This window comes from Corvus kubaryi, unplaced genomic scaffold (genome assembly GCF_017639235.1).
Source record: "Corvus kubaryi isolate FWS band 111438036 unplaced genomic scaffold, C.kubaryi_AGA036_p1.0 37398, whole genome shotgun sequence".
In the NCBI taxonomy this organism is placed as follows: domain Eukaryota; kingdom Metazoa; phylum Chordata; class Aves; order Passeriformes; family Corvidae; genus Corvus; species Corvus kubaryi.
In genome coordinates, this window is record NW_024581137.1 from 24,114,883 (window position 1) to 24,135,573 (window position 20,691).

Below are 20,691 nucleotides of genomic sequence, written 5' to 3' on the forward strand. Positions count from 1 at the left end.
AATGAATCCTCTCTGCTGGCAAATAGTAGTAGCTCTAGTTGCCTGTTTAAAATGTAGGTTTTGGACCACTCATCCAAAGGCCTTGTAATTGCTGGGTAAAGGCAAACTATCAGAGAAATAGTAAATATCCACTCTGCAGGCAGGAAAACACAGGACACATGTCCTTACATACACTCATCACAGCATGTGTATTCACATGCACCATTTCTTTTGCTTGCTTACAATAGAGCAACTTCCTTTTCCTCCACTTTGGAAGGGTTCTGTCATCTTTGTCAAGTCCATGACCACCCTACCCAGCTGGGGTTCTTCAGACACTACCCTATAAGGATCTGTAATCATTAGGAGGTAGGCTCAATAGCAGCCACAGCTCCTTGGCGTCTCCACGCTTCATGAGAAAGGGATTGTGGGCCCATCTCTTCATGAAAGTGACATCCTGCTGTATGCTGAGGACAGGCACAATGGAAGAAGTGAAGAAACGTAACAACAGACTAAAGACAGCATATTAGTTTGACAGTTCATTGAAAAAAATGTCTGAATAATAACTGTAGAATTTCCAAAAATTATGATGGAAGGGGAAAAAAGAATTACAGGCACGTAGCACAAAACATTCTGAGGTAACATTGTCAGAATGATAAGAATGAGAATTGTTTCAACACTACAAGAATTTAGATTTTATGCTGCTTTGCTTAAAAAATATTCACCTATATACAGTAATTTAAAAGCCTGCACTAACATTCCTGTAGTATGTAGGCCAGTTCAAAAGGTGTCATTGATACTGTTTTTCCAGTTTATAGAAATGTTAACATTGCAGTACTTGCGACTCAAGTACAGTCTATCACTGCAATGGGTACCCCCTTCTGTTTTCTATATTATTTTGATCTTCTTTTTTAATACTAGTCCAGAGAGCATCAGAAGACTCTTCTCATCTCACATGTGTTCTTAATGGAGGATTTTTAGAGGGATCTGTAAATAGATAGGAATGAAAAGTCATGCAAAGTACCTTAGCATGGAAACAAAACAAAACATAACAAAAGGTTATTAAAAGTTGGAGATCTAATAATACAGAAGACCATGTTTTACAAAAAGCAGAATATGGGCATGAGATCTTTTGGCACCTTCAACTACCCATTTTCAAAGCTGGATAGGTGAACTGCTCTTACAACAGTGACCTGATTCTAAGTTTCTCAGTTAAGAAGGGAGGAAAAAAAAAATAAAGCAAGGTTCAGCCACTTATCACTTTCCTGACAAAATTCAGGTACTAAGTCACTTTGTTATTCAGGTGTGTAAAACACCATGCATAGGATTTAAATCAAAATACATGATGGAATACACGGATCAAGTCACCTTTCTCTGTGATTTCACAAGTTAACGAACAAAAAAATCAAACTCAATAGCTGCCCAAGTCTGTTCTACGACATTACTGTTTTTAACATCACAGGCTTTGCAAATTTAGCAGTCTAGAAACACAGGCTGCATGTCCAGCCACATAATTTGTTTTTAGCTAAGATGCTAAAGTAACTAAGTGCTTTTCATTATATCTTTGGTCCCTGTTGCCACTGTGACAAGTCCCATTCCTCTCTGTGCCTATGCTAGCAGTTCAGTTATGTTAATGCTGGTTCAGTTCTTTATTTTTCGCCCCCATTCTTAAACCTCTTGATAATGATCAGATTTTTTCATGTTTACACACTTACCTCTGGGTATCTTGCTGGGATATGTTTTCTGAAATGGTTTGAATTCATCAGGTGGGGGGAAATCCTCCACAGAATGGAAAGTAAATTTAGATTCAAAGTCATCTGGGAAGTTTCAGGGAAATAAACATTAGTGGCTGCTAGAGAGAAACTTCAAAAAAAAATCCCCAACAGTGTTGCCACAAGTAATTTCAATTAAAAATGCTGGCTTATTTTCCCCTGGAATTGATAGTGGCTCATTCCATAAAAAACCATCTTGATGAGTAGTTCTGTGAGCCTTCCAAGTTTTCTGCCTTAATTGCAATCACTGCCTGCTACTAAAACTGAAGTTAAGCTTCTGGCTGCCGTTCCAGTTTTCTGCATTGATGGTATTGTGGTAATAGAGGTATTCCTTGGTGGTTTTCAAGACATGTAGCTGTAAACAAGAATGAATGGCCAATTCATCAGACCACAAAAATAATTCTTCGTGGTCTTTGCCCTATGTGGCTGAAGCCTCTAAATGTCCGAGATCTGGTTTTAAGAACGGTAATATAAGCACACTATGGGAACTATTCATATTTTCAAGTAATTTTCCAGGTAGTACGTGCTTTTCTACTGATTGAATTCAAATCCTTTGTGAAAAAGCCTTAATTTTCTATCATTGTATAAGGTTGTACAGAAATGTTTCTATTATACTACCCTGTTAATACTATGACAAAGTCTTGAGTGAACTTTTGAGGTCTGAGACACACACGAGCTTTGGTACTAAAATTATTAACTAAGGCCAAGAGATTTAATTTAGATGGTATTACCAATGATGTGCATATTTCCATTTTTAAGTGGTGTGTAGGGGTCATGAGCTGTAGCCCAGGCTGAGACTCCAGACTTGCTTGTAAGTTCAGTTGTTGGTGATCTTGCTGGTGGCTGTGGAGGTGTGACCAGCTTTCCAGCACCGGTTCCTTCAAAAAAAACCCCACAAGACCAGCATATAAACATCATCATGACTTAAACCTGACAGTCAACTGCACACAAAAGTGGAGGAGGTACAGAAAGAATGCAGTGTTTGGGGCAAACATACCCACAGCTGTTGCTTGTCAAGCCTGACCATCGATTTGTAGCATTAAGTATTAAATTCAAGTCACTATTGGAGTTGGCTGAGACTTTCCATTTCCAGTTCTAAGGAAAGTGTGACATTCTGAAGTGTGGTTTTGTCCCAGTCTGGAAGGGAAGATTATGCTTCCACTTCTACAAGAACAAGCAGTCTCTTTATGCAAAGGAAATCAACGAAACAACCACAGCAGGTGGTATGTCTAGAAGAAAATTTTCTGACACTTTGGCAGCTCTGCAATGGAATTACCATTAGTCTTGTGCGTTTCACTGAGGAGTTGCAAGGGCCATCAAAGTCTACACCTGGCAGATATACCACAGGAGCCATGTGAGGGGGAGGGAGCCCAAGGCCTCCAAGGCATCAGCCTCTCAAAACTGCTTATCCTCCTTGATAACCAAGGGACAGGCAGGCTGATTTTATGGAGACTGCACAAATTGAACTACCATGAGAAATTGGCATCCCGACATAGTTCATCAGAGAGTTCTGAGCAGCATTAATCACCACCACAAGGCACCTGATCTGCTGTACTTACATGGCCTTTCCCCTGGCTCTCAAAGGGAGCCAGTAATCTTTCTCCTGACATGCGGCTGCTAAAGTACAGGGTACAGAACATTCTCTTTCAGATGTTCCCTATTAAGTAGCTGTCTCCATTTCTCAAACCCACACAGATCTAGGCTCATCTTTTTTATTATTTTCATTACATTAGAGGAGTTTAATAAAATTTCCTTCTATCATCTACTCAAGGAAATACTGGCTAATACCCCACTTCCCAAGTAGTCAGAGAAACCTTTGGCCGAACCGCCTTGATCACAGGAAGCACTGGCTGCTTCTCTTTGTTGAACAGCAGAGACCTGCAGCCACATTTGCCTTTGCTCACCTGTGGCTAGTAGCTGCCCCATCTCTGTTTCATTAGCTCCTGTAGTGTTTCCCAGCTGTTGCCAGTATTGCTCCTGTATGGGTACAGCTGTAGAGGGATGTCCTGGGCAAGCTGGCAAATGAGCAGCTGCTGACCTGGCAGACACCGTGGTGCGTACTCTGCTGCCCTACCTGAGCCTGTCAGGGTACCACCCACTGCACTGCTGGAGACACACCAATGCCAACACAAAAGCAAGAAGCAGCCCAGTGGTCCGAAGCGTTTGCCTCCACTGATCAGCATGTCACTTCCCAGAGTGGCAGTTTAAACAATAAGGCATGTGTGCCCAGTGCTAAGAACTGCCTGACATCTCAAAAAGCCAGATGTTTTGGGTGTTCATCACGTGCCGTGCAACCTACAGGTATTCCTCCCATGTGTGCTCTTCATCCCTCTCCCTCCATGCTCTCTAGTCATCAGTGCAATAGAATGGTTTGGGTTGGAAGGGGACCTTGAAGAACTAAGTCATGACTTCCCCCGGGAAATCCAAAGGCAGGGAGAAGCCTTCAGAGGTGCCGCTCTCACCTGCGCCTCGGCCGGGTCTCTTTTTCCTGGTCTCCACCACGGCTGCGGGCTGAGGAGGGCCGGGGGTGGGTGGGAGCGGCAGCGACTGGATGTTGCTTGGCTTGTGGAACTGTGACAGCAAGTGTGGAGACTTGGGGGGCAGCGGAGGGGGCACGTCAGCACCGCTGAAGGCCGGGGAGGGGGGAAAGGAGAGACTGTTGGGGGGCGGGGGGTGGGCGTGTGGCGGCGGAGGAGGCGGGGGCGGCGGCGTGGCAGGGGGACAGTCCCTTCCTTCGGCTGGAGGGGCGGCGGCCGCAGAGAGCTCGGCGGCTCTGCCCGGCAGCCCGCAGGGGGGCACGGAGGGCAGCGGTGGAGGAGGAGGAGGAGGAGGAGGGGGCGGCGGGGGCGGGTGCGAAGCGCCAGCTTGAAGCTTGGCGGGTTTGTCAGCCTGAGGGGGAGGGAGCGGAGGAGCAGGGCCGGGGGTCACCCCCTTGGCAGGGCGGTCGGCCGGAGGGGGCACAGGGGGAGGAGGGGGGAAGGTGAGGGAAGGCTTGCTGGCGGCGGGCGGCGGTGGAGGCGGGGCGGGCAGGCTGGGCCGCCCGGGGCCGGCTCCCGCGGTGGCTCGGGAGGTGCCGGGAGGCTCCGGTGGGACAGCTGCCCTTGGAGCCTCGGCCGGGTGCGAGGGGTTGCTGTTCGCCTTGGCAGCGCCGCTGCTCGGCGGAGCGGAGGGTCTGGGGGCTGCTGCTCGGACTCCGGAAAGCTGCCCAGGCTTCCCTCCTGGAAACCAGATACCACATGTTACACACCTGGATTGCGTTCCCACTCCTCAGACCGAACAACGACAAGGGCAAGCTCTTCATCTTCACCTCCCCAGTGGATAGCCGGAGGCATTAAACTAATTCGCCCCGAACACCGCATACCCAACAGGTTTCCCGTGCTGTAATGGGGCTTAGGAGGTGATGTATTCCAGTGGGCACCGGGGATTCTGCTTAGTTATGTGACGACCTGCTGAGAGACCCTGCTCCCCTCCCTGTTCCTCTGCTTTTGCAGAATGAAACAGATTAAGAAGGCGCTTTTCTGCAGAGTCTGGGGCCCTCCACACCAGCCTCATCTGCCTGGTACAGCCCACTGGGCGTCGAGAGTCCCGGTGAAAAGTACAGGAGCAGTTTGACACAGATCAGCTGGCATCCTTCAAGTCAAGTACTTGCTCAGGATCAAAAAATTCACACAAATGTTATAGAAATCTCAACTCCACGGATAAAAGCCAGATTTTTAAAAGCAATGCTTCAAAGGTTTTCCGGAAGGCACAGGTTCTGGTATTTCCTTTTTAACAGCAGATGCCTGAAGACTCTTGAACTTACAAAATGTCTTTTCCTGAGTAAATGTCAAGGATTTATCACAAAGCAAGATGTCAAAAAAGGCATCTCATTTGACACTCACATAGTCTGATAGGCATGGCCATGCTTTTAAGACCAACTCAAAGTAGTTACTGCCACTGAAGCTGTGTCAAAAGCCCCATCACATACAGTGCTGGGCATCTTGGGCTTGCCTTTCAGGAGCAAAAAACCTTCAAGTAGAGCCAAGTTCTGTCTTCCCTGCAAATAACTACTTTTCTCTGTGCTGCCTGAGCAGGCACCAGCTGCCCAGCAGTGCCAGAGGTCATTACTGTGACTGTAAAAGTCATCCCTCATTGATGCTGGCACTTCCCAAGGTGAAAGCAGGAGTGGGGCTCCTACATCTGCCTTCCTCCTGTCATTGTGAAGCAACAATACCCTTCTTTTTCAGGTCAGTAAATTACCTAGCTGGATCAAAGCTATACTTTATAAAATCCAGAGGGCAAAAATCATAAATATGAATCTTGAAAGTGATACACAAGACTGCAATACCATAGAAATATACACTAATGGAGGGAAGGAAATATGACTTTGCCATTTGTGCTGAAACGGGTACATTCAGATTTCAATACTGTATTCAAGAAACAATTAAAAGTTTTAATTAAAATAATGCAAAAAGCTCAGTTAAAGAGATCTATTTAATCTCTTTCTCACCAAGTGTGGAGATAGCTTTTTATTTACATTTTAAGGAATAAGGCACCTGAGATCTAGAAAGATAGCTTCAATCACATTGTTAATTGAGCCCTCCATGGTCACATGATGAACTAAGCATTCAAAAAACCAAAACACAAACCAACCAAACAACCAACCCAATAAGAATCAGTCACTAAAGCTAACCCTAAAGTATTTTCATCCCAAATCACTGTCCCCCAGCTACGCTTTCATACAAATGGAGCCCTTACCTGTCATGTCCCTCTGGCCTGCTGGTCTGAGAACAGGAAAGCCACCAGCAAACAAACCTCCCAGAGGCTGCTGAGGGCCAGCTTTATTAACAGCTGGGTTAACTCCATCTCTGTTAGCTCCTTTGGGCTCTGTTAAAAAGAATAAAAAAACTAGGGTCTATCAGAAAATAATTTTATCCTTGCCCTGAGACTGCTAAGGCTTGGCACCACCAAACAGCCAAGGCCAGACTTCTCCCTCTACTGTTACTACAGAAACTGCCATCACTCTCTGACCTGTAGCTTGGAGCACAGCACCCTCTGGTGCTCTTCAATCTCACACAAATCATGACCAGAAGTAGTTGTGTTAGGCCTAGTATTAAATTTATGTTTCCAGAAATTTTCAACATTTTCTGTTCTTTTACTCTAATAAAGAAAAATTCTTCTGCTAGAGCCAACAATTCCCACAATTATTTTATTGAAAAACTCTCAAGGATTTCATCATTCTTTTTTTTTTTTTTTTTGAACAAGGAATGCCTGTTAAGGTGATACCCAGGTAGAGACTTACCATGAAGTGTTAACAGTCATTGATCTCAGAGCAGGATGCACGTTTAGAAAGTGTGCTTGCTGTGCATCCTAGAGCCATATGATAATGCAGACCTTTGCTGACCTTCAAACCTGCCCTTCAGTTTGAAACTGTCCATCTGACCTCCACCCATACCCAAGGCTTCAGCAAAGCTCCCCCAGGGCCTTACTGAGGAGCAGACTCACTTTCAATCTGTGGTGCACTGCGGTCGTTGATTTGAGTCACTTTCCTGAGGCGAGTTCCCTGCTGGATATCAGCCAAGAGTGCGTTCCGGGCTTTTTGGTCTTCCTTTCGCAATTTTGGTATCTCTGAGCTTGCCTGTTGACAATAAGAGTTTAGATGGGGAGGTACAAACAAAAACTCATGTTTAGAAAGGATACACAGGCAAACACAGGATAGAAGATTTGAAATAAGCCATCCATGGCAGCTGTCATTCCCAAGCCTTTGAGTCAAGCCAACGGGAACAGCACTTGGTTGTGCAGGCGGCAGGAAAGCTGAAAGTTTAAATATCACACAGATCTAATAGTAGTTGGGCTAATACTGTTGAAAGCAAATTAGGAGGCATGCTCAAGTGAAATGTGACCTCATTTGGCCATTTATGGCTTCTGCCCCACAACTCCAGCTCCGACTGCTTCTCTCAGCTCTTTTAATACAATTTACAATGCTTTGCATCAAAATTTTTATATGTCACATTATAATAAATACCTGTTTTATCTACTCTGCTCAGGAAAAAAGATAGATAAATGCATGCTGCATTCATACTTGAATGTGATAATTAACTTATTTAGACTGCATCTCTGTATTGGAGATTAACACCAGTTTAAGTAGAATGTCTTTAGAATAATACAATTATACTTCAGTAACTTTTCTACCCTTACCAAGCTTGGTAAATGTAAAGTCAAGTCGCAGTTTAAAATTTTGTAATAAAACAAACATACAAACAACATTTATTCGTTACTCTTATTTCATCAAGTTTCTTGTTTTATATATTGAAAAAAAATCTTTTAAAAAGATTGGATGTTTCACTTTTTAAAAGCAGGTTATAAAGAACAAAGCTGTTATTTCTAAACCTATTGTGATTAACAGAGCAGTCTAATAGAGGGGAATCTTCACATCAGAGGAGCAATGTTCTGCTTGCTTCCAAAATTCCCAGAGGTTAGCTAACTCCCTAAAGAGAACGAGTACCAGAAATGTTTCCATAGCCCTTAATTTTAGCATCATAGTTGTAATAAAGCAGAACAGTACTGTCACACTTTAAACCCCCCCCCCCCCAAAACCAACCCAGCTTGGTAATGGCATTCTGAAAGCAAAACAGAAACTTGAAAACACTTAACCAGCTGCTGAATTAATAATGTGTCTAACTCTCTAATCCCAAGTGAAGAATTCTATCGGTACGATAGCATTCGTGGTTATTTTTGTACTTGCTGCAAAAATCCAAACCCGGCCAGCGGGATTTGCCGTGCCCCGCTAGATGGAGCTCCAGGCCGCCGCTAACGCCGCCGCATGCCCGAGCCCTGATGTAAAAACTCGGAATTACAACCTGGCTGGTAGGTAACCATGTATTATTTTAAAATGTTAGGAAACCTCCCGCTCTGTTGTATAGTTTCCTCGTTTGAAATAGCGCTGCTTGCCTCGAACTTGCAGAACGGGGAGTCCCACTGGCCATAAGAGGCCCCAGAAGAGCTGCCCGTGTCGGGAGTGTTAGACCACGTACCAGCCACAAACCATTTCCACTGCCCTTCTCTGGGAGCTGGCCATACTTACTGTGAAAAATGGAAATACCATAACTGGAACAGGGGTGATTCCCTTCCTCACGAAAGCTCTTTACCAGTATCTTCAGCTTCTTGTCTCTTTGCTCCCACTAATGACTTTGCTGCAGCGGGACAAGCAGGAGATCTAAAGGGATCTGATCAAGGGCTATGTTTAAAATTAGATCCAGCAGCTGTCTTTCATTTCCGGGTTCAAGTGTCCATATATTATACCAGCTGTCCACTTCACCTCCCAGATCTACTTGTCTGGGCAGACAGGCTGTTAGAATATATGGTCTTGATATCCAGACAGCTATTAGGCTAAAATAACCCACTTGTGGCAACCTGTGGCAAGTGACCCATGACTTGATATCAATGTAACACAAGCAAGACAAAAATCTGTCATATAAAAAATCAGGAATATTATTCTGCCGGTCTGTAATGCAGCATAACAAGCTGCCTCTCTCTTACAATAGATCCTCTTACTCCAAGCATGGCTCCATCCCATGCCCCAGCTGTTTCTTCTTCCTCCTCATATATGTGAGAGATACAATCTTCCGTGCCCAGCCTGGTGGACTTGGATGATTGATTAGCTGCCGAGTAGCTTGATATGGATTCTCTTTTTCCATTACAAAGTCAAGATGGTCTGGGGTGTAGTGTTGCCTGGTTGCAGAGCGGTCAAAGCTCCTGTGGATTTCTTGTTTGCACTCCCAAGGCCAGTGATAACCCTTGCCAAGAATTGTTCCACCAGGTAAGTATTTCGCCCACTCATCTACTGGTGTCTTGCATTTGCAAATTCCTGGATTTACCATATTGTTTTTTGAGAGAACCTTCCTTTCTTTGATGAAGAAATAAATCTTGGATTCACACTCATGCTGTGCTTGCAATGCACAGCACAAGCACAGATAATAAACACGTAAGTTCTGCATCAAGAGAAAAACAGAAAGAGGAACTCTTATGGCTGTCAAATCTTCAGTCGTGATCACATGCAATAGGAAGTGTTTCAGCAGAAAGACAAATACATTTTAAGTCACAGAGGGAAAACAGCTGCAAGACAAAAGATGTAATTCTTAGGCTACTTTCTACCCCACCATCTGCAGGGCAGCCTCATTTATTTACAAAAAGAGAAGCATCTCAGTATTTCAATGAAAATCAGAAGGGAAGTGGAGAAGAATGTGAAGATCATTTGTTTTATCAGATGCCAGAGCTGCCTCAGGTAACAGAGTGAAATTAAATTCCATACTTTATTTACAGGAATTGGTGAGGGAACGGTGGGTTCTCATTACCTTAGCAACCACTAGGTTATTCTGCTACTATTTCAGACACAAAGAACGTCACGTTCAGTACATACTTAGAAACAGAATGGAACAAACCACACATAGCCTGAACATAAGAATGGCTTCCTTTTCATCTCACCCAACTCCATCACGTTTTGTCTTTAGTATCCTAAATTACACACTCAGCTGTGATATTCAGTAAAGTATAGGATTAATGTTTAGGCTATCTGTCAGGTCTTCAAAGTACATGAAAATAGGAAAATACCATCAAACCACTTTTTTTAGAGTGATGTTTCAGACTGTAAATCATCAATGTTGGAAATAAATATTTCAGAATTTGAAGCTGGTAACTTAGATTAATGGAGATACAAATGAGGACAGCATGAATATACAGAGATATCTAAATCACTGCAGCTTGTGGCCATTTGAAAAGAACAACAAGCCAAAACATGTTTCCCTACTGCTGAGGTGGAGGGGGGAAAGGGGAAAAAATGCACAATATGGAAATGTCAAATGTAAAACTGAAAATGACTGGATTACAAACACTGGTCATATCTCTGAAATTAAAGCCTGCGTTCCAAGTGCCACAAGCCTGAACCTGGAAGGGGGCTCCAGCAGCAAGCCTGAGTGAGCAAGTGTGGCAAAGAGGGATAGCATAGTCCTCCAATATATTTCATCCTTTCAGAAAAAATGGTGTGAGCAAAAACGGAATCACAAGTTCTGTTCTGGTCTCCAGATCTTTAAAATTACATTGTGGAAACCTGGAGATGCAAAAGAAAGAGCCAAAGCAGTGTTCAAAACACTGGAGGCAACAGCTCAGATTTTAGCATCTTGGTTTGGACTGTCAGCTGTGAAGTCTATCTGGGGGTGGTCTGCCTGCACACCACAACCTGTGCTGGGAAATGGTGGTGAGGACTCAGGCAGCAGAGACAGGTATTTGGTGAATTAATGTGAGATGCAAACAGCCAAGCTGCAGACAACAGCAGAGTATCAATCTCCTGGTGTCTGGATCAAGGCTGGATCCTCTCTGTCCGAAGTGGTTTTTGTGAAGCACATGTCACCAGGTCCTGTGCAGAGCTACTTGCTGATGTGCAGTACCCTGTGGTGGAGGGGCACGCCCAGTGGTTTGTAAGAGCTTCTTCCAGTTAGGAGTTCTGTAGAAGTGGATTGTTCAGTTTAGAAGAACAACTCTGTATCTTTACACTTTCTCTACATGGACCACTCCAGGTTTGACCCTGAATAATCACAATCTTAACACCCTAAATTGGGTTGTATCAGACAAATTAAGAACTGAGAGACTTTTTCTAGGGAAAACTGACTGAAATGCATGGTAGTGAGCTCCATTTCTGGGTACACTCTGCTGTGATATTTGCATCACCTTCAGAATGTGACTTTACATCCTGCAAGACAGATGGGAGCATCGACCTACCCTCTGGGCTCCTACAATACTTAAAATATTTAAGAGGTATACGTGCTCAGATACTAAAGTGATGTAAATGCAGAAGGCACCAGCCATTTGAAAAAGTTTATATTAATACTAATCATAATCTTCAGATTTTAAAGAGTACCCCTGCATACAGAAAAGGGGAAATCTTCTGGACTCTGGACAGGTAGTTCAGTCGCAGTTCATACATTCTGTCCCATAAGTGGATTATATTTACTCTGATTTGAAATATGCTCTTTAATGAATTTGTAAGTACTTCAGGGTAATGTAGATCTACATAAACATGACAGCTGCAGGAAAAATGTACCTCTAGCCTTCTGGACAACCCAATAGCCAGGCTGTCATGGGCCTTTCTTTCAGAGTAAACCCATCAGGTGATGTGAAAAGATGATCCAATACTATAACTCTAAATTAGATAGGAGCCATAAGTAAGATAAAATAAAGCATTATTTCATCCAAAGGCACTACATACTCTTTTATTCAGAGAATTTAATAGTACTGAGTATTTACTCTCCTGACATGCAATGAATTGTATCATCACAGTAGATTTTCTCTCTTGGTCACATTTTATAGGAAACACTGGAAAGACACCTGTGTATAAAATTATTTATCTGAACTAGGCAAAAAAAAAAAAGAAGTCAAAATATATTTAGCTTTTCCCTAACTATTTTGTGAGACATATAATGATAAAATTAAAGCCCAATCAATACAACTGACATCAGCATTTTATTACGGGCAGAAGGAGACCTCTCTCTTGCTGACAATATAAATTATTTCTATGAATCTGGTGGCAATTAATCTTCCTCTCTCCCATTACCACTTTTCCCCCCTAGACAAAACCCCCCAGATTCAATGCAGAGATCAAGCACAGGTACTGGCAGAAGGCATAAGCATCATATATTTTAGTGAAAGAAGAGTTTGAGGACACCCCTTAAGAAACCCTTGCTTTCTTATTTTTCTCTGCCATGCTCAGCTGAACATGCATAGATCTAGACTGAGGCAAGTGATCTTCACCACTGCAGCATGAAACACCTCAGGTCTGGCTTTTAAGGAAGAGAAAGACAGTGCAGCAAGATAAATAGCGAACAAAGGATATTTTGATCACAGAGACATATATTCATGAAAAAAAAAAAAAAAAAAAAAAAAGAAGAGTTCCTGAGCCAGTTCTGGCCTTGTCTGGCATTCAATGTGTCATGATTCAGAGACCCAATTTAAACTAAAAAATACAAGAGAAAAAGCCTACAAACCTGTCAATGGACAATTAAAACCAGCATCTAAAACAGCAGAGAGGGCAAAACCAGCAATATCTGGGTAGGCAATGCAGTCAGTAATATGATAGTGCCAGGTCTGGTCAAAGAAAATGTTCATCAACAGTGAGAGACAACTAAAACCTTAAATAAAGGATGTATCAAGCATCAAGGAAGTGCAGGAACCACTGGAAATATAACAAAATTCTCCAAATATTATTTCTATATTAACAATAACTGAAATTCTGGTGTGGACAAGCACAGATTTTTCAGGAAAGAGGACAAAAAAGGTGAAGCTAGCTGCGTAATGCAGTATGTGCATCATATCAGAGATAGCTGAGAATATGAGAGAAAAACACAGCTTGTTTGGGGTTGGTAAAGCATCTGAGGAAAGATGATGAGTGTTCTTACTGCCCATATGGCACCACAAGTCTCTCCAAGCAGGAGAGAATGAAGGGAGAGATGATGACTGGGTCCCTATCCAGCCATAAATCTCCTGCTCCTCTGAAGGAAAGCCAGGCATTGAGTTGGTGTTCGTTAACAGTCTGGACGGGCACAGACCTTGAGTAAGGGGCCCCAAGGGGCAAGAGTCTGTTAAAATACCCTTCTGGGAACACTGATGATAAAAAAGAGTGGACTAGGAACAGGGGAGACCTGCTTGCAAGCAACTTACTCAGTAGCTTCCTTCCACTTAACCACAAACTGCTGACCACAAGTATTCCATAAGGAGACTCCTGTAACCATCAGGACGAAGGTATCTGAGTGAATTCAGCTCCTCAAAGACTGCGTCCTTTTCAAAAACAGAACTGACAGGAAAAAAATAATATTGCCAGTAAGATGCCAGAACTGTCTAACAAACTACAAAGTCATAACTTTTTATTAAAAGAATGAGGTTGTTCTGCAACAAAGTAAAACATGGAAGTTGACCAGAAATCTCACTGTAAGATGACCAGCATGTCTTCCTTGACATAGCACAGGATTATAAAAGTCATCTATGCATTTGTAGCTCAACATGAAATCTGAAACCCCAGAAGAATTTGCAACTTGATCCCAAGAACAATTCACTATTACTAGTTTAGAATTATGCCAGGAATTAATGAATTTACATTTTCAACAGAAACAATTTGCCCTGGAGGCAAGAGCATTGCTTTTACAAAGAATTCTTGAACTAGCATCTAAAGTCTCCATCAGGAATGTGCCAAGAAAAGTAGCAACAAAAAGAAGGAGCTTATTAAAATAAAAAACCCAGTTTCCAGCACAACACAAACAGAACTACCATAGAGAATAACATTGTCATCCTTCTTGTATTTACATTACATGTGCATCAGGTGTGGTTTCACTCATGCACTGTCAAATGCAAAATAAAATAATCAAAATAATCCTCCCTTCAAGTTTAAGGAAAAATGCAACAAGTCTCAACAACAAAGCAGATGTCTTCTTTTATTTTAAATATTTTAAACTGCTTGTTTCTAAAGAAGCTTGGGAGATCTGGTACCTGACAGTTTTGGTTCTATTCACAAGAGAGCCCTGACCTCTGATTTAGAGCTTTTTAGTTGTGGGAGACCGCGCCACTGTGCACGACTCTACCTCCACAGTCATTTGCAAGATCAGAGCCACTTCTTGTGTTTCTGCTGTATAGCATAGGACAAAACTAATTAATTCTTGGCACCTGGTCTGCCTGGGCAAACACGGCAATCTCTCAGCCTTCTAGCAAGCTGAGCTTCAAATGCTCCCCATGTGAGGGGTCACTCTCCAGCCAACTTTTCTGAGGGAGCCCACACGAGGGGACCTGCCAAATAGCTTTCTGGCAGCTGAAGAAATCATTGTTTCAAGAGAATTACAGGACCAGCACTTGACAATTCCACCTACACCCAGCTCAGTACTGATTAACCATGATCTCAGTCTCCATCGCACGAAGTTCTGCAGTCTGAACCTGCCAGGTTGAAAAGGTCATCGAGCAATGTGTGTGCTTAGATAGGCTGTGTCTACACCGACCTTGTTTCTCAGCTCCCAGCTAGGGAAGCAGTGCAAAAGTTGTTATGGATCTCTTCCTGGTGCTACAGCCACCGCCTAGTCCTGGCTTTAGTCCCAAATAGTGAGGCCTTTCAGTGTTAGCAGAGCCTGGTGCCTGCTCTACCCTGCCTGAAGTTACCAGCCCACACAATGGCAGGGAACAGAACACAAAACCCAGCATAGCAGGAGCAACTTTCTTCTAAATCTGTATTCCTAGTGCTCATTTCAAACACCATCAGAAATCAATGCCACTGCACCCAATAAACCCTCTGCACTTTATGCTAGCACCGCTGTATCAGGTAATATAAAATCTTGTATACTGAAGGGTTCAATTGCTCCTGCTTCAGATGGAGCAGCGGGCTTATTAACTGGGGTGTACTTAAGGTTTGCTAGTGTGGGTTGCTCCATTTCTGTACTGTAATACAAAAAATGCAACAGAATCAGTAGGATCATTTATACCTGCTGAGCTCTTCTGTGGGTATTTAACTTTCTGACACCCACATTTTAAATGCAAATTCTGACTATTCTTTCACTAAAAGAAAACATGCAATAACAGAAGCCACCAAAATGGAGGCACTATAAAATTTAAACAACTCTAAAAGTGTTTCCCAGCAGTCCAGAAAGACCACAAGTCAAATACCAAAAATATCTTGAGACTGGCTTCAAAAAATAATTTTGAATTTCATCTTTTGATTTCTAAGTTTTTGGTATTCAAAGTCCCATGCCTGCCTCTGCATCAATGAAAAGAAAGGAAAGCTCTTACATAAACAAGAAAATCTGAGGGCCTGGCATTGCAATGAAAACATCAAACAGTACAAGGCTGAAAACATCGCCATGGGAGCTGGTGACACTAGCACTGTTTATTCTCTCTGTCTACCACAGCAGAGTCCCCAGGATGACAAGGGATGCCATGAGTAGTGGCAACAAAAATTTCAGCATGTAACAACCTACACACATCACAATTTAATCTCTCCCTGAGAACACTAGGCCATTTCTCATACCCAGTTACCTGTGCAGAAGCCACTGATCATTCTGAAATGCCTTTTAGCATTCACACAAAATTATGGTTAACCCAAGAGAGAATAATGAGAAACTAGCATTTCTTGCACTCTCACCTTCCAGCCATTCAGAGAAGTCCTACTCAAGTGTTGCTATTATTCTGAGTTCTCTTTTAATTAAAAGGCTAAAAGTATAATATTAATTGACAGATGGAATTTAATATGTAGCCACGGCATACACTAGAGATGGAGTACTGACTTTTAAGGGCATTATTACTTTGTGATTAGAATGGTAAATTAACCTATTAGTTCCCTGCAGCTAGGCTGCTTCTGGTACCTGGGCTCAATCATTTACAGCTGGTAACTCTACTCTGCAATTTCCATACTTGTATATTACACAGATGAAAAACAAAGAGAAAGAATGCTCTTCAAATGCTTTCCATTCCATTCAGACTCGTAGAACATATGACATTACGAAGAAACCTGCAAAACAGAACTCAACATCTAAATACATTAAAAACTGTGATCTTAGAGTTCTCAAGTGAAGCATTCAAGAAGATTAGCACCTAGGAACTATATGCAGTCCATAGCCCTGTACCTGTCCAGATGAAACAGAGCAATGCCAGCCTAGTATTTATGTTTTCTTTTCATCTTCCCCACCTTTCACAGCTTCCACTTACCCTTTCTGTATTTGTTGACTACAAGAGTAGAAGGCAACCGCAGCAACACTTTGAGATGCCGCAGCTATGCAACCTCAATTTTCCAACAGCTGAAAATTAAGTCAAATAAACCACACAAAGACACAGCATTTTTTTTTTCCTACATGATTGCCTCTCACTTCTTTACGAAAGCAGACTGGTGGGAGATATGATATATTATTAAAACACTATAAATCAGTATCCTTTATCTTGTCTGGAACAAGGCACTCAAAAATTTCAGCTGTGCTTTGTCCAGCCCTTAGCACAGTCTGTATGATCAGTCAGTCACCAACAAGATTACCAAGCCTGCACTTTTTCTCACTTTGGTGTGTTTTACCTACCAGCAATAAATACTGTGCTTTAGTATCTCCTGGCCTAGGGACTCCATGACAAAGTACTAAATATGATCTTACAGCTCAGATAAAATTTTAATAAACACATTCCTACATATTTTGCAATTAGCACCATGCATGATTCTGTTCTTTCAGTATTACACTTGCATGTCTAGGGGTCTGAATAAAAACTTGAGAAATTACTTTAATTTTTACAATAAATAATTAGCAAGCATGACCAAAAATTTATGCATATGAGTGCTCGTATGTGCACATTCACTCATACTATATTTGGTAAGACCAAATCAAAATAACATAAATCATCGTTATCTTCAGCCAAGATGCTTTTCATATGTTGTTTGTTCTCTTTCCAAAGAACAGTAGTGCTAAATGTCATAGGAGCAAAACCAACTCCCACACAACTTCAGATGAACACTCTAGCTCTCTGAATTTCTTCGGAAGGCTGAAGGAAACAGCTCAGCAAGGTTTTCAATCTAACAACTGCATGAAGGAGGGAAAAAAACATCCCCCAAGGAAAACTATCAGGTGATGTTTTTCTGAACCTTGGAAATCCTTCCTCTGTGTAAATTATGCTTTTATCGCAGCATTATATCATGAGAAATTGCTTTTCTGCATTTTGTATTACAAGAGTAGAAAATAAGATGAGAATAATAAACTTGGTAAACACCGACAGGTTTGTCTACAACAGTAATTCTGGTTTTAATTATTTTTTAAATTTTAACTAAATAAGAATGAGGTAATCATTCAGATTCATCTACATGCTAGTGTAGCATTCATCATTGTTTCAAGTTTCACATTTCTATCACCAAAGTAAGCATATTACTTTCTCTTCCTGCTGTCCTAGTTTCTAGTGTGCCACAAGGCAGCAAATAAACACCTGGTGCTACTTTATGAGCTTTATCCATTGTGATTTTGGGGGTTAATTCCTATGCTAAGACTTTAATCATAACAATTCTAAAGAGAACAGAAGTACTTTCTTAAATTCCAAAAACATGAATCATTAAACCAACATCTCTGAGTAAGGCACAACCCAGCAGGGCTGCTATGCATCCACACTTCCTTCAATATGAACATTTTGATAGGTGATGACTGATGATAACATTAGAGATTCACATATACAGAGGCTACACAGCAGTCAGCAGCCCTCACTGCATGTAATAAGTGAACAGGGTTTATCAAAGCAAAATTATCTCTTGGTCCTTTTCTTGGGAAATTAGGTGAAGAAAAATTTTAATCAGTCTCGGTGGTGACACCAACTCTAGAAAATATGGCAAACCAAAACTAACCTGGTTGCCTCATATGCCAAACTTAAAGGCAAGAGCGGTAAAAGAAATAAAGGGGGAATAAAATGAAGATTTTGATGAGCAGAAAGCTTTAAAAAGCTCCAAACCTACCACCCTCTTCCCCAACACCACCAACAGAAACTCTATGAAAGAACCTTACATGACATACACATACATTAAAAGAGCTTTGGAACGAAACCCTATGCCTCCTTTCTAAGTGTGCTTTGTTAAGATGTAGGGGGAAAGGAAACAAGAAGAGATCTGAATTGTGTAAGCCAGTGCCAGAAAATACATCAGGGCACAGTTTTATCCTGCCTACTCACCCCTCTCATCTCTATGACCCCCAGAAGGCAGGCATTTGAAGACATGCTCAATTAATCTAATTAGATATATTTACATTTTGACTCAGCCACTCTACCATTCCGTCCTGAGAAATCCACATCGTTTTCTTTTAAGTTTGCTCTTACAGCCAGTAACTTTTTGGCTGTTGGGCACAGGTGGCTCCTAGCATGTCTTAAATACCATCTCCAAATCACTTTATATTATCTTGTAAAAAATTCTGTGAATAAAATTCAGTACAAGTACTTACAGAGTATCAGGAAGTCCAAAAGTCTTAGAAAACTGTAGGAACAAGGCCAAAAATCTTAGAAAACACTAGGAAAGAACCTTTGTTCTGCCTTAGGAAGGAGTTAACAGGACGAAAAAGCTACGTGCCAACAGTGGTTAGAATTTCCATGAAGTAAGGACTGCAAAATTATTTGGGATCATGGCTCACAATATTCATGAAGAAAATGTGTAGGAAAAAAGATAACATGGTGACTACATGTGCTAAAAATCTCTTGATAATGAAAGCAAGGGGAAAGTGTGGCTATTATCCATAACTAGAAAAGCAAGGCAAGTCTATGGTACCCCTGCCATAGCATCATGAAAAACGACAGGATTCTAAAACCCCCACCTACACACAGGCATTTTTCTTTTAACATAAATCAAGTAAGTTAAACTAGTGGCTCACCTGCATATCAATAGTGAAATTAAAACCTAACTTTTATTTGCTAACATGCAAATGTTACTCTGGTTTAATCATACCAGTATAATAAAAATCACTGTGCTGTTTACTTTGGAACTTTTCCAGCTGTTGGCCAAATAATGACCTATTTGCTTTGAAGGTTTTCCTTAAAGCTACATGCCTGTTAAAATTTTTCCTTCTTCCATCCCCCAACTGTAGATCTTGCTGTAGCAGCTGTAACAACAGCTGGGCAGTTTAGCAACTGTAAAAGACAAATGCCAATTTATAGCAAAGGGCTATCTAGTAAAAGAAAACAGGGTCTGTAGCAAGTTTTTGCAGACTCCCCAACTATAAGATTTTACTCTGTAACTTGGCTCCAGCTGGAGAGCTGACTCTTACTCTGTGCTTCTGCTAAACTCACCAGGCAGATTCCTGATCCTGTCTCTCATTCAGTTTTGACAGGGAAAAGTAATGTTGTTGTTGCAGGAAAAAACAATGTTCTGCCACACTATTTTACTAATTATTTGTGCTGATTCATATGCTCTTTTTAGTATCAACACTTATTAAAAGCAAGACTTTAATATCAGGCATTAATTAGAAACACACCTAGTATGTATCGTGTCACCAAGATTAAGCTGACTCTAAATTCTGCGTCTTGTACAGAGACCACCCCATTTGAAACAGAATGATCCAAATAAAATATGAAAATAAGCCTTCTTGTATCAAAACCCTATCACAGTAGTGGCTTTAGTTGTCAGGAAAGGGAAGGGAAAACAAAAACCCTAAACTTGTTCATAATGATCCATAGGGGTCTTCTTAGCTTTCTCAAGTCATTTACAATTGGCATATGTTAGAGGAGTCTAAAAATGTCTCTACATACTTTACTGATCTGAATTTATTAGGATAAGAACATTTGTAGCTTCTGTTGACTTTAATTGCAGTTGTGAGCATTAAGCTGCTCACAATATGCAGCCCACTTATTTCAGTATCTAAGTATAGGTTGTGTACCAGCCCAGAAGAATTGCTAATTGGAAACACTGCTCATGGTGCCAAAGTTGAAACTGAATGCTGAAAAGAATAAAACACTGCTTATTTCATTTGCTGTCTTTATCCTCCTCCTCCTCATCTCCACAACTCATGGGGAGTTTTACAAAATGGTTCAGCCTGTAAAGTAGCAGAGAGAAACTTGCAAGGAAACCTCCTTCTGGAAAACAGATAACAGAAGACCATTATGAACAGTACCAAACAAAATCAACTGACCTTCTTGGGAACAAAACAGGCAGAGATGCCAGGGAATGCAAGGGAGAAATGTAGCTCTTAAAAAAAAATAAATTTGAAGTACTTTTGAAGTACATTTGAAGTACCATGTACTGTTTTGCTACAGAGACTAACATACTCTGCAAATAAGTACAGCAGTGACAGAAAAACATATGAAAAACAGTCAGGAGAGATTTTATGACTTGAACACAACTGTGCCAGGTTCTACTCCTTCAAAAAAAGTCTAAGAATTTCAATGTAGAAACAGGTTATGACCAATTGATCACAGAATTCAAGGAACTACTTAAATAGTTAAATAT

The 20,691-nt window shown here is 41.6% G+C and overlaps 1 protein-coding gene across 5 annotated transcripts in view; it reads right to left on the reverse strand.

Moving 5' to 3' along the window:
• Window positions 1-502: 502 nt before the first annotated feature.
• Window positions 503-20,691, reverse strand: part of WIPF3 (WAS/WASL interacting protein family member 3) — a 35,058-nt gene continuing 14,869 nt past the window's right edge. For all 5 annotated transcript variants that reach the window (XM_042043613.1, XM_042043614.1, XM_042043610.1 and 2 more), the window contains exons 3-8: window positions 7,233-7,365; window positions 6,486-6,614; window positions 4,211-4,966; window positions 2,480-2,626; window positions 1,692-1,793; window positions 503-963 (exon numbers count right to left, since the gene is read on the reverse strand). In XM_042043613.1, the coding sequence (XP_041899547.1) occupies window positions 923-963; window positions 1,692-1,793; window positions 2,480-2,626; window positions 4,211-4,966; window positions 6,486-6,614; window positions 7,233-7,365 (1,308 nt within the window). In that variant the 3' untranslated portion in view covers window positions 503-922. The remainder of the gene's footprint in view (window positions 964-1,691; window positions 1,794-2,479; window positions 2,627-4,210; window positions 4,967-6,485; window positions 6,615-7,232; window positions 7,366-20,691) is intronic.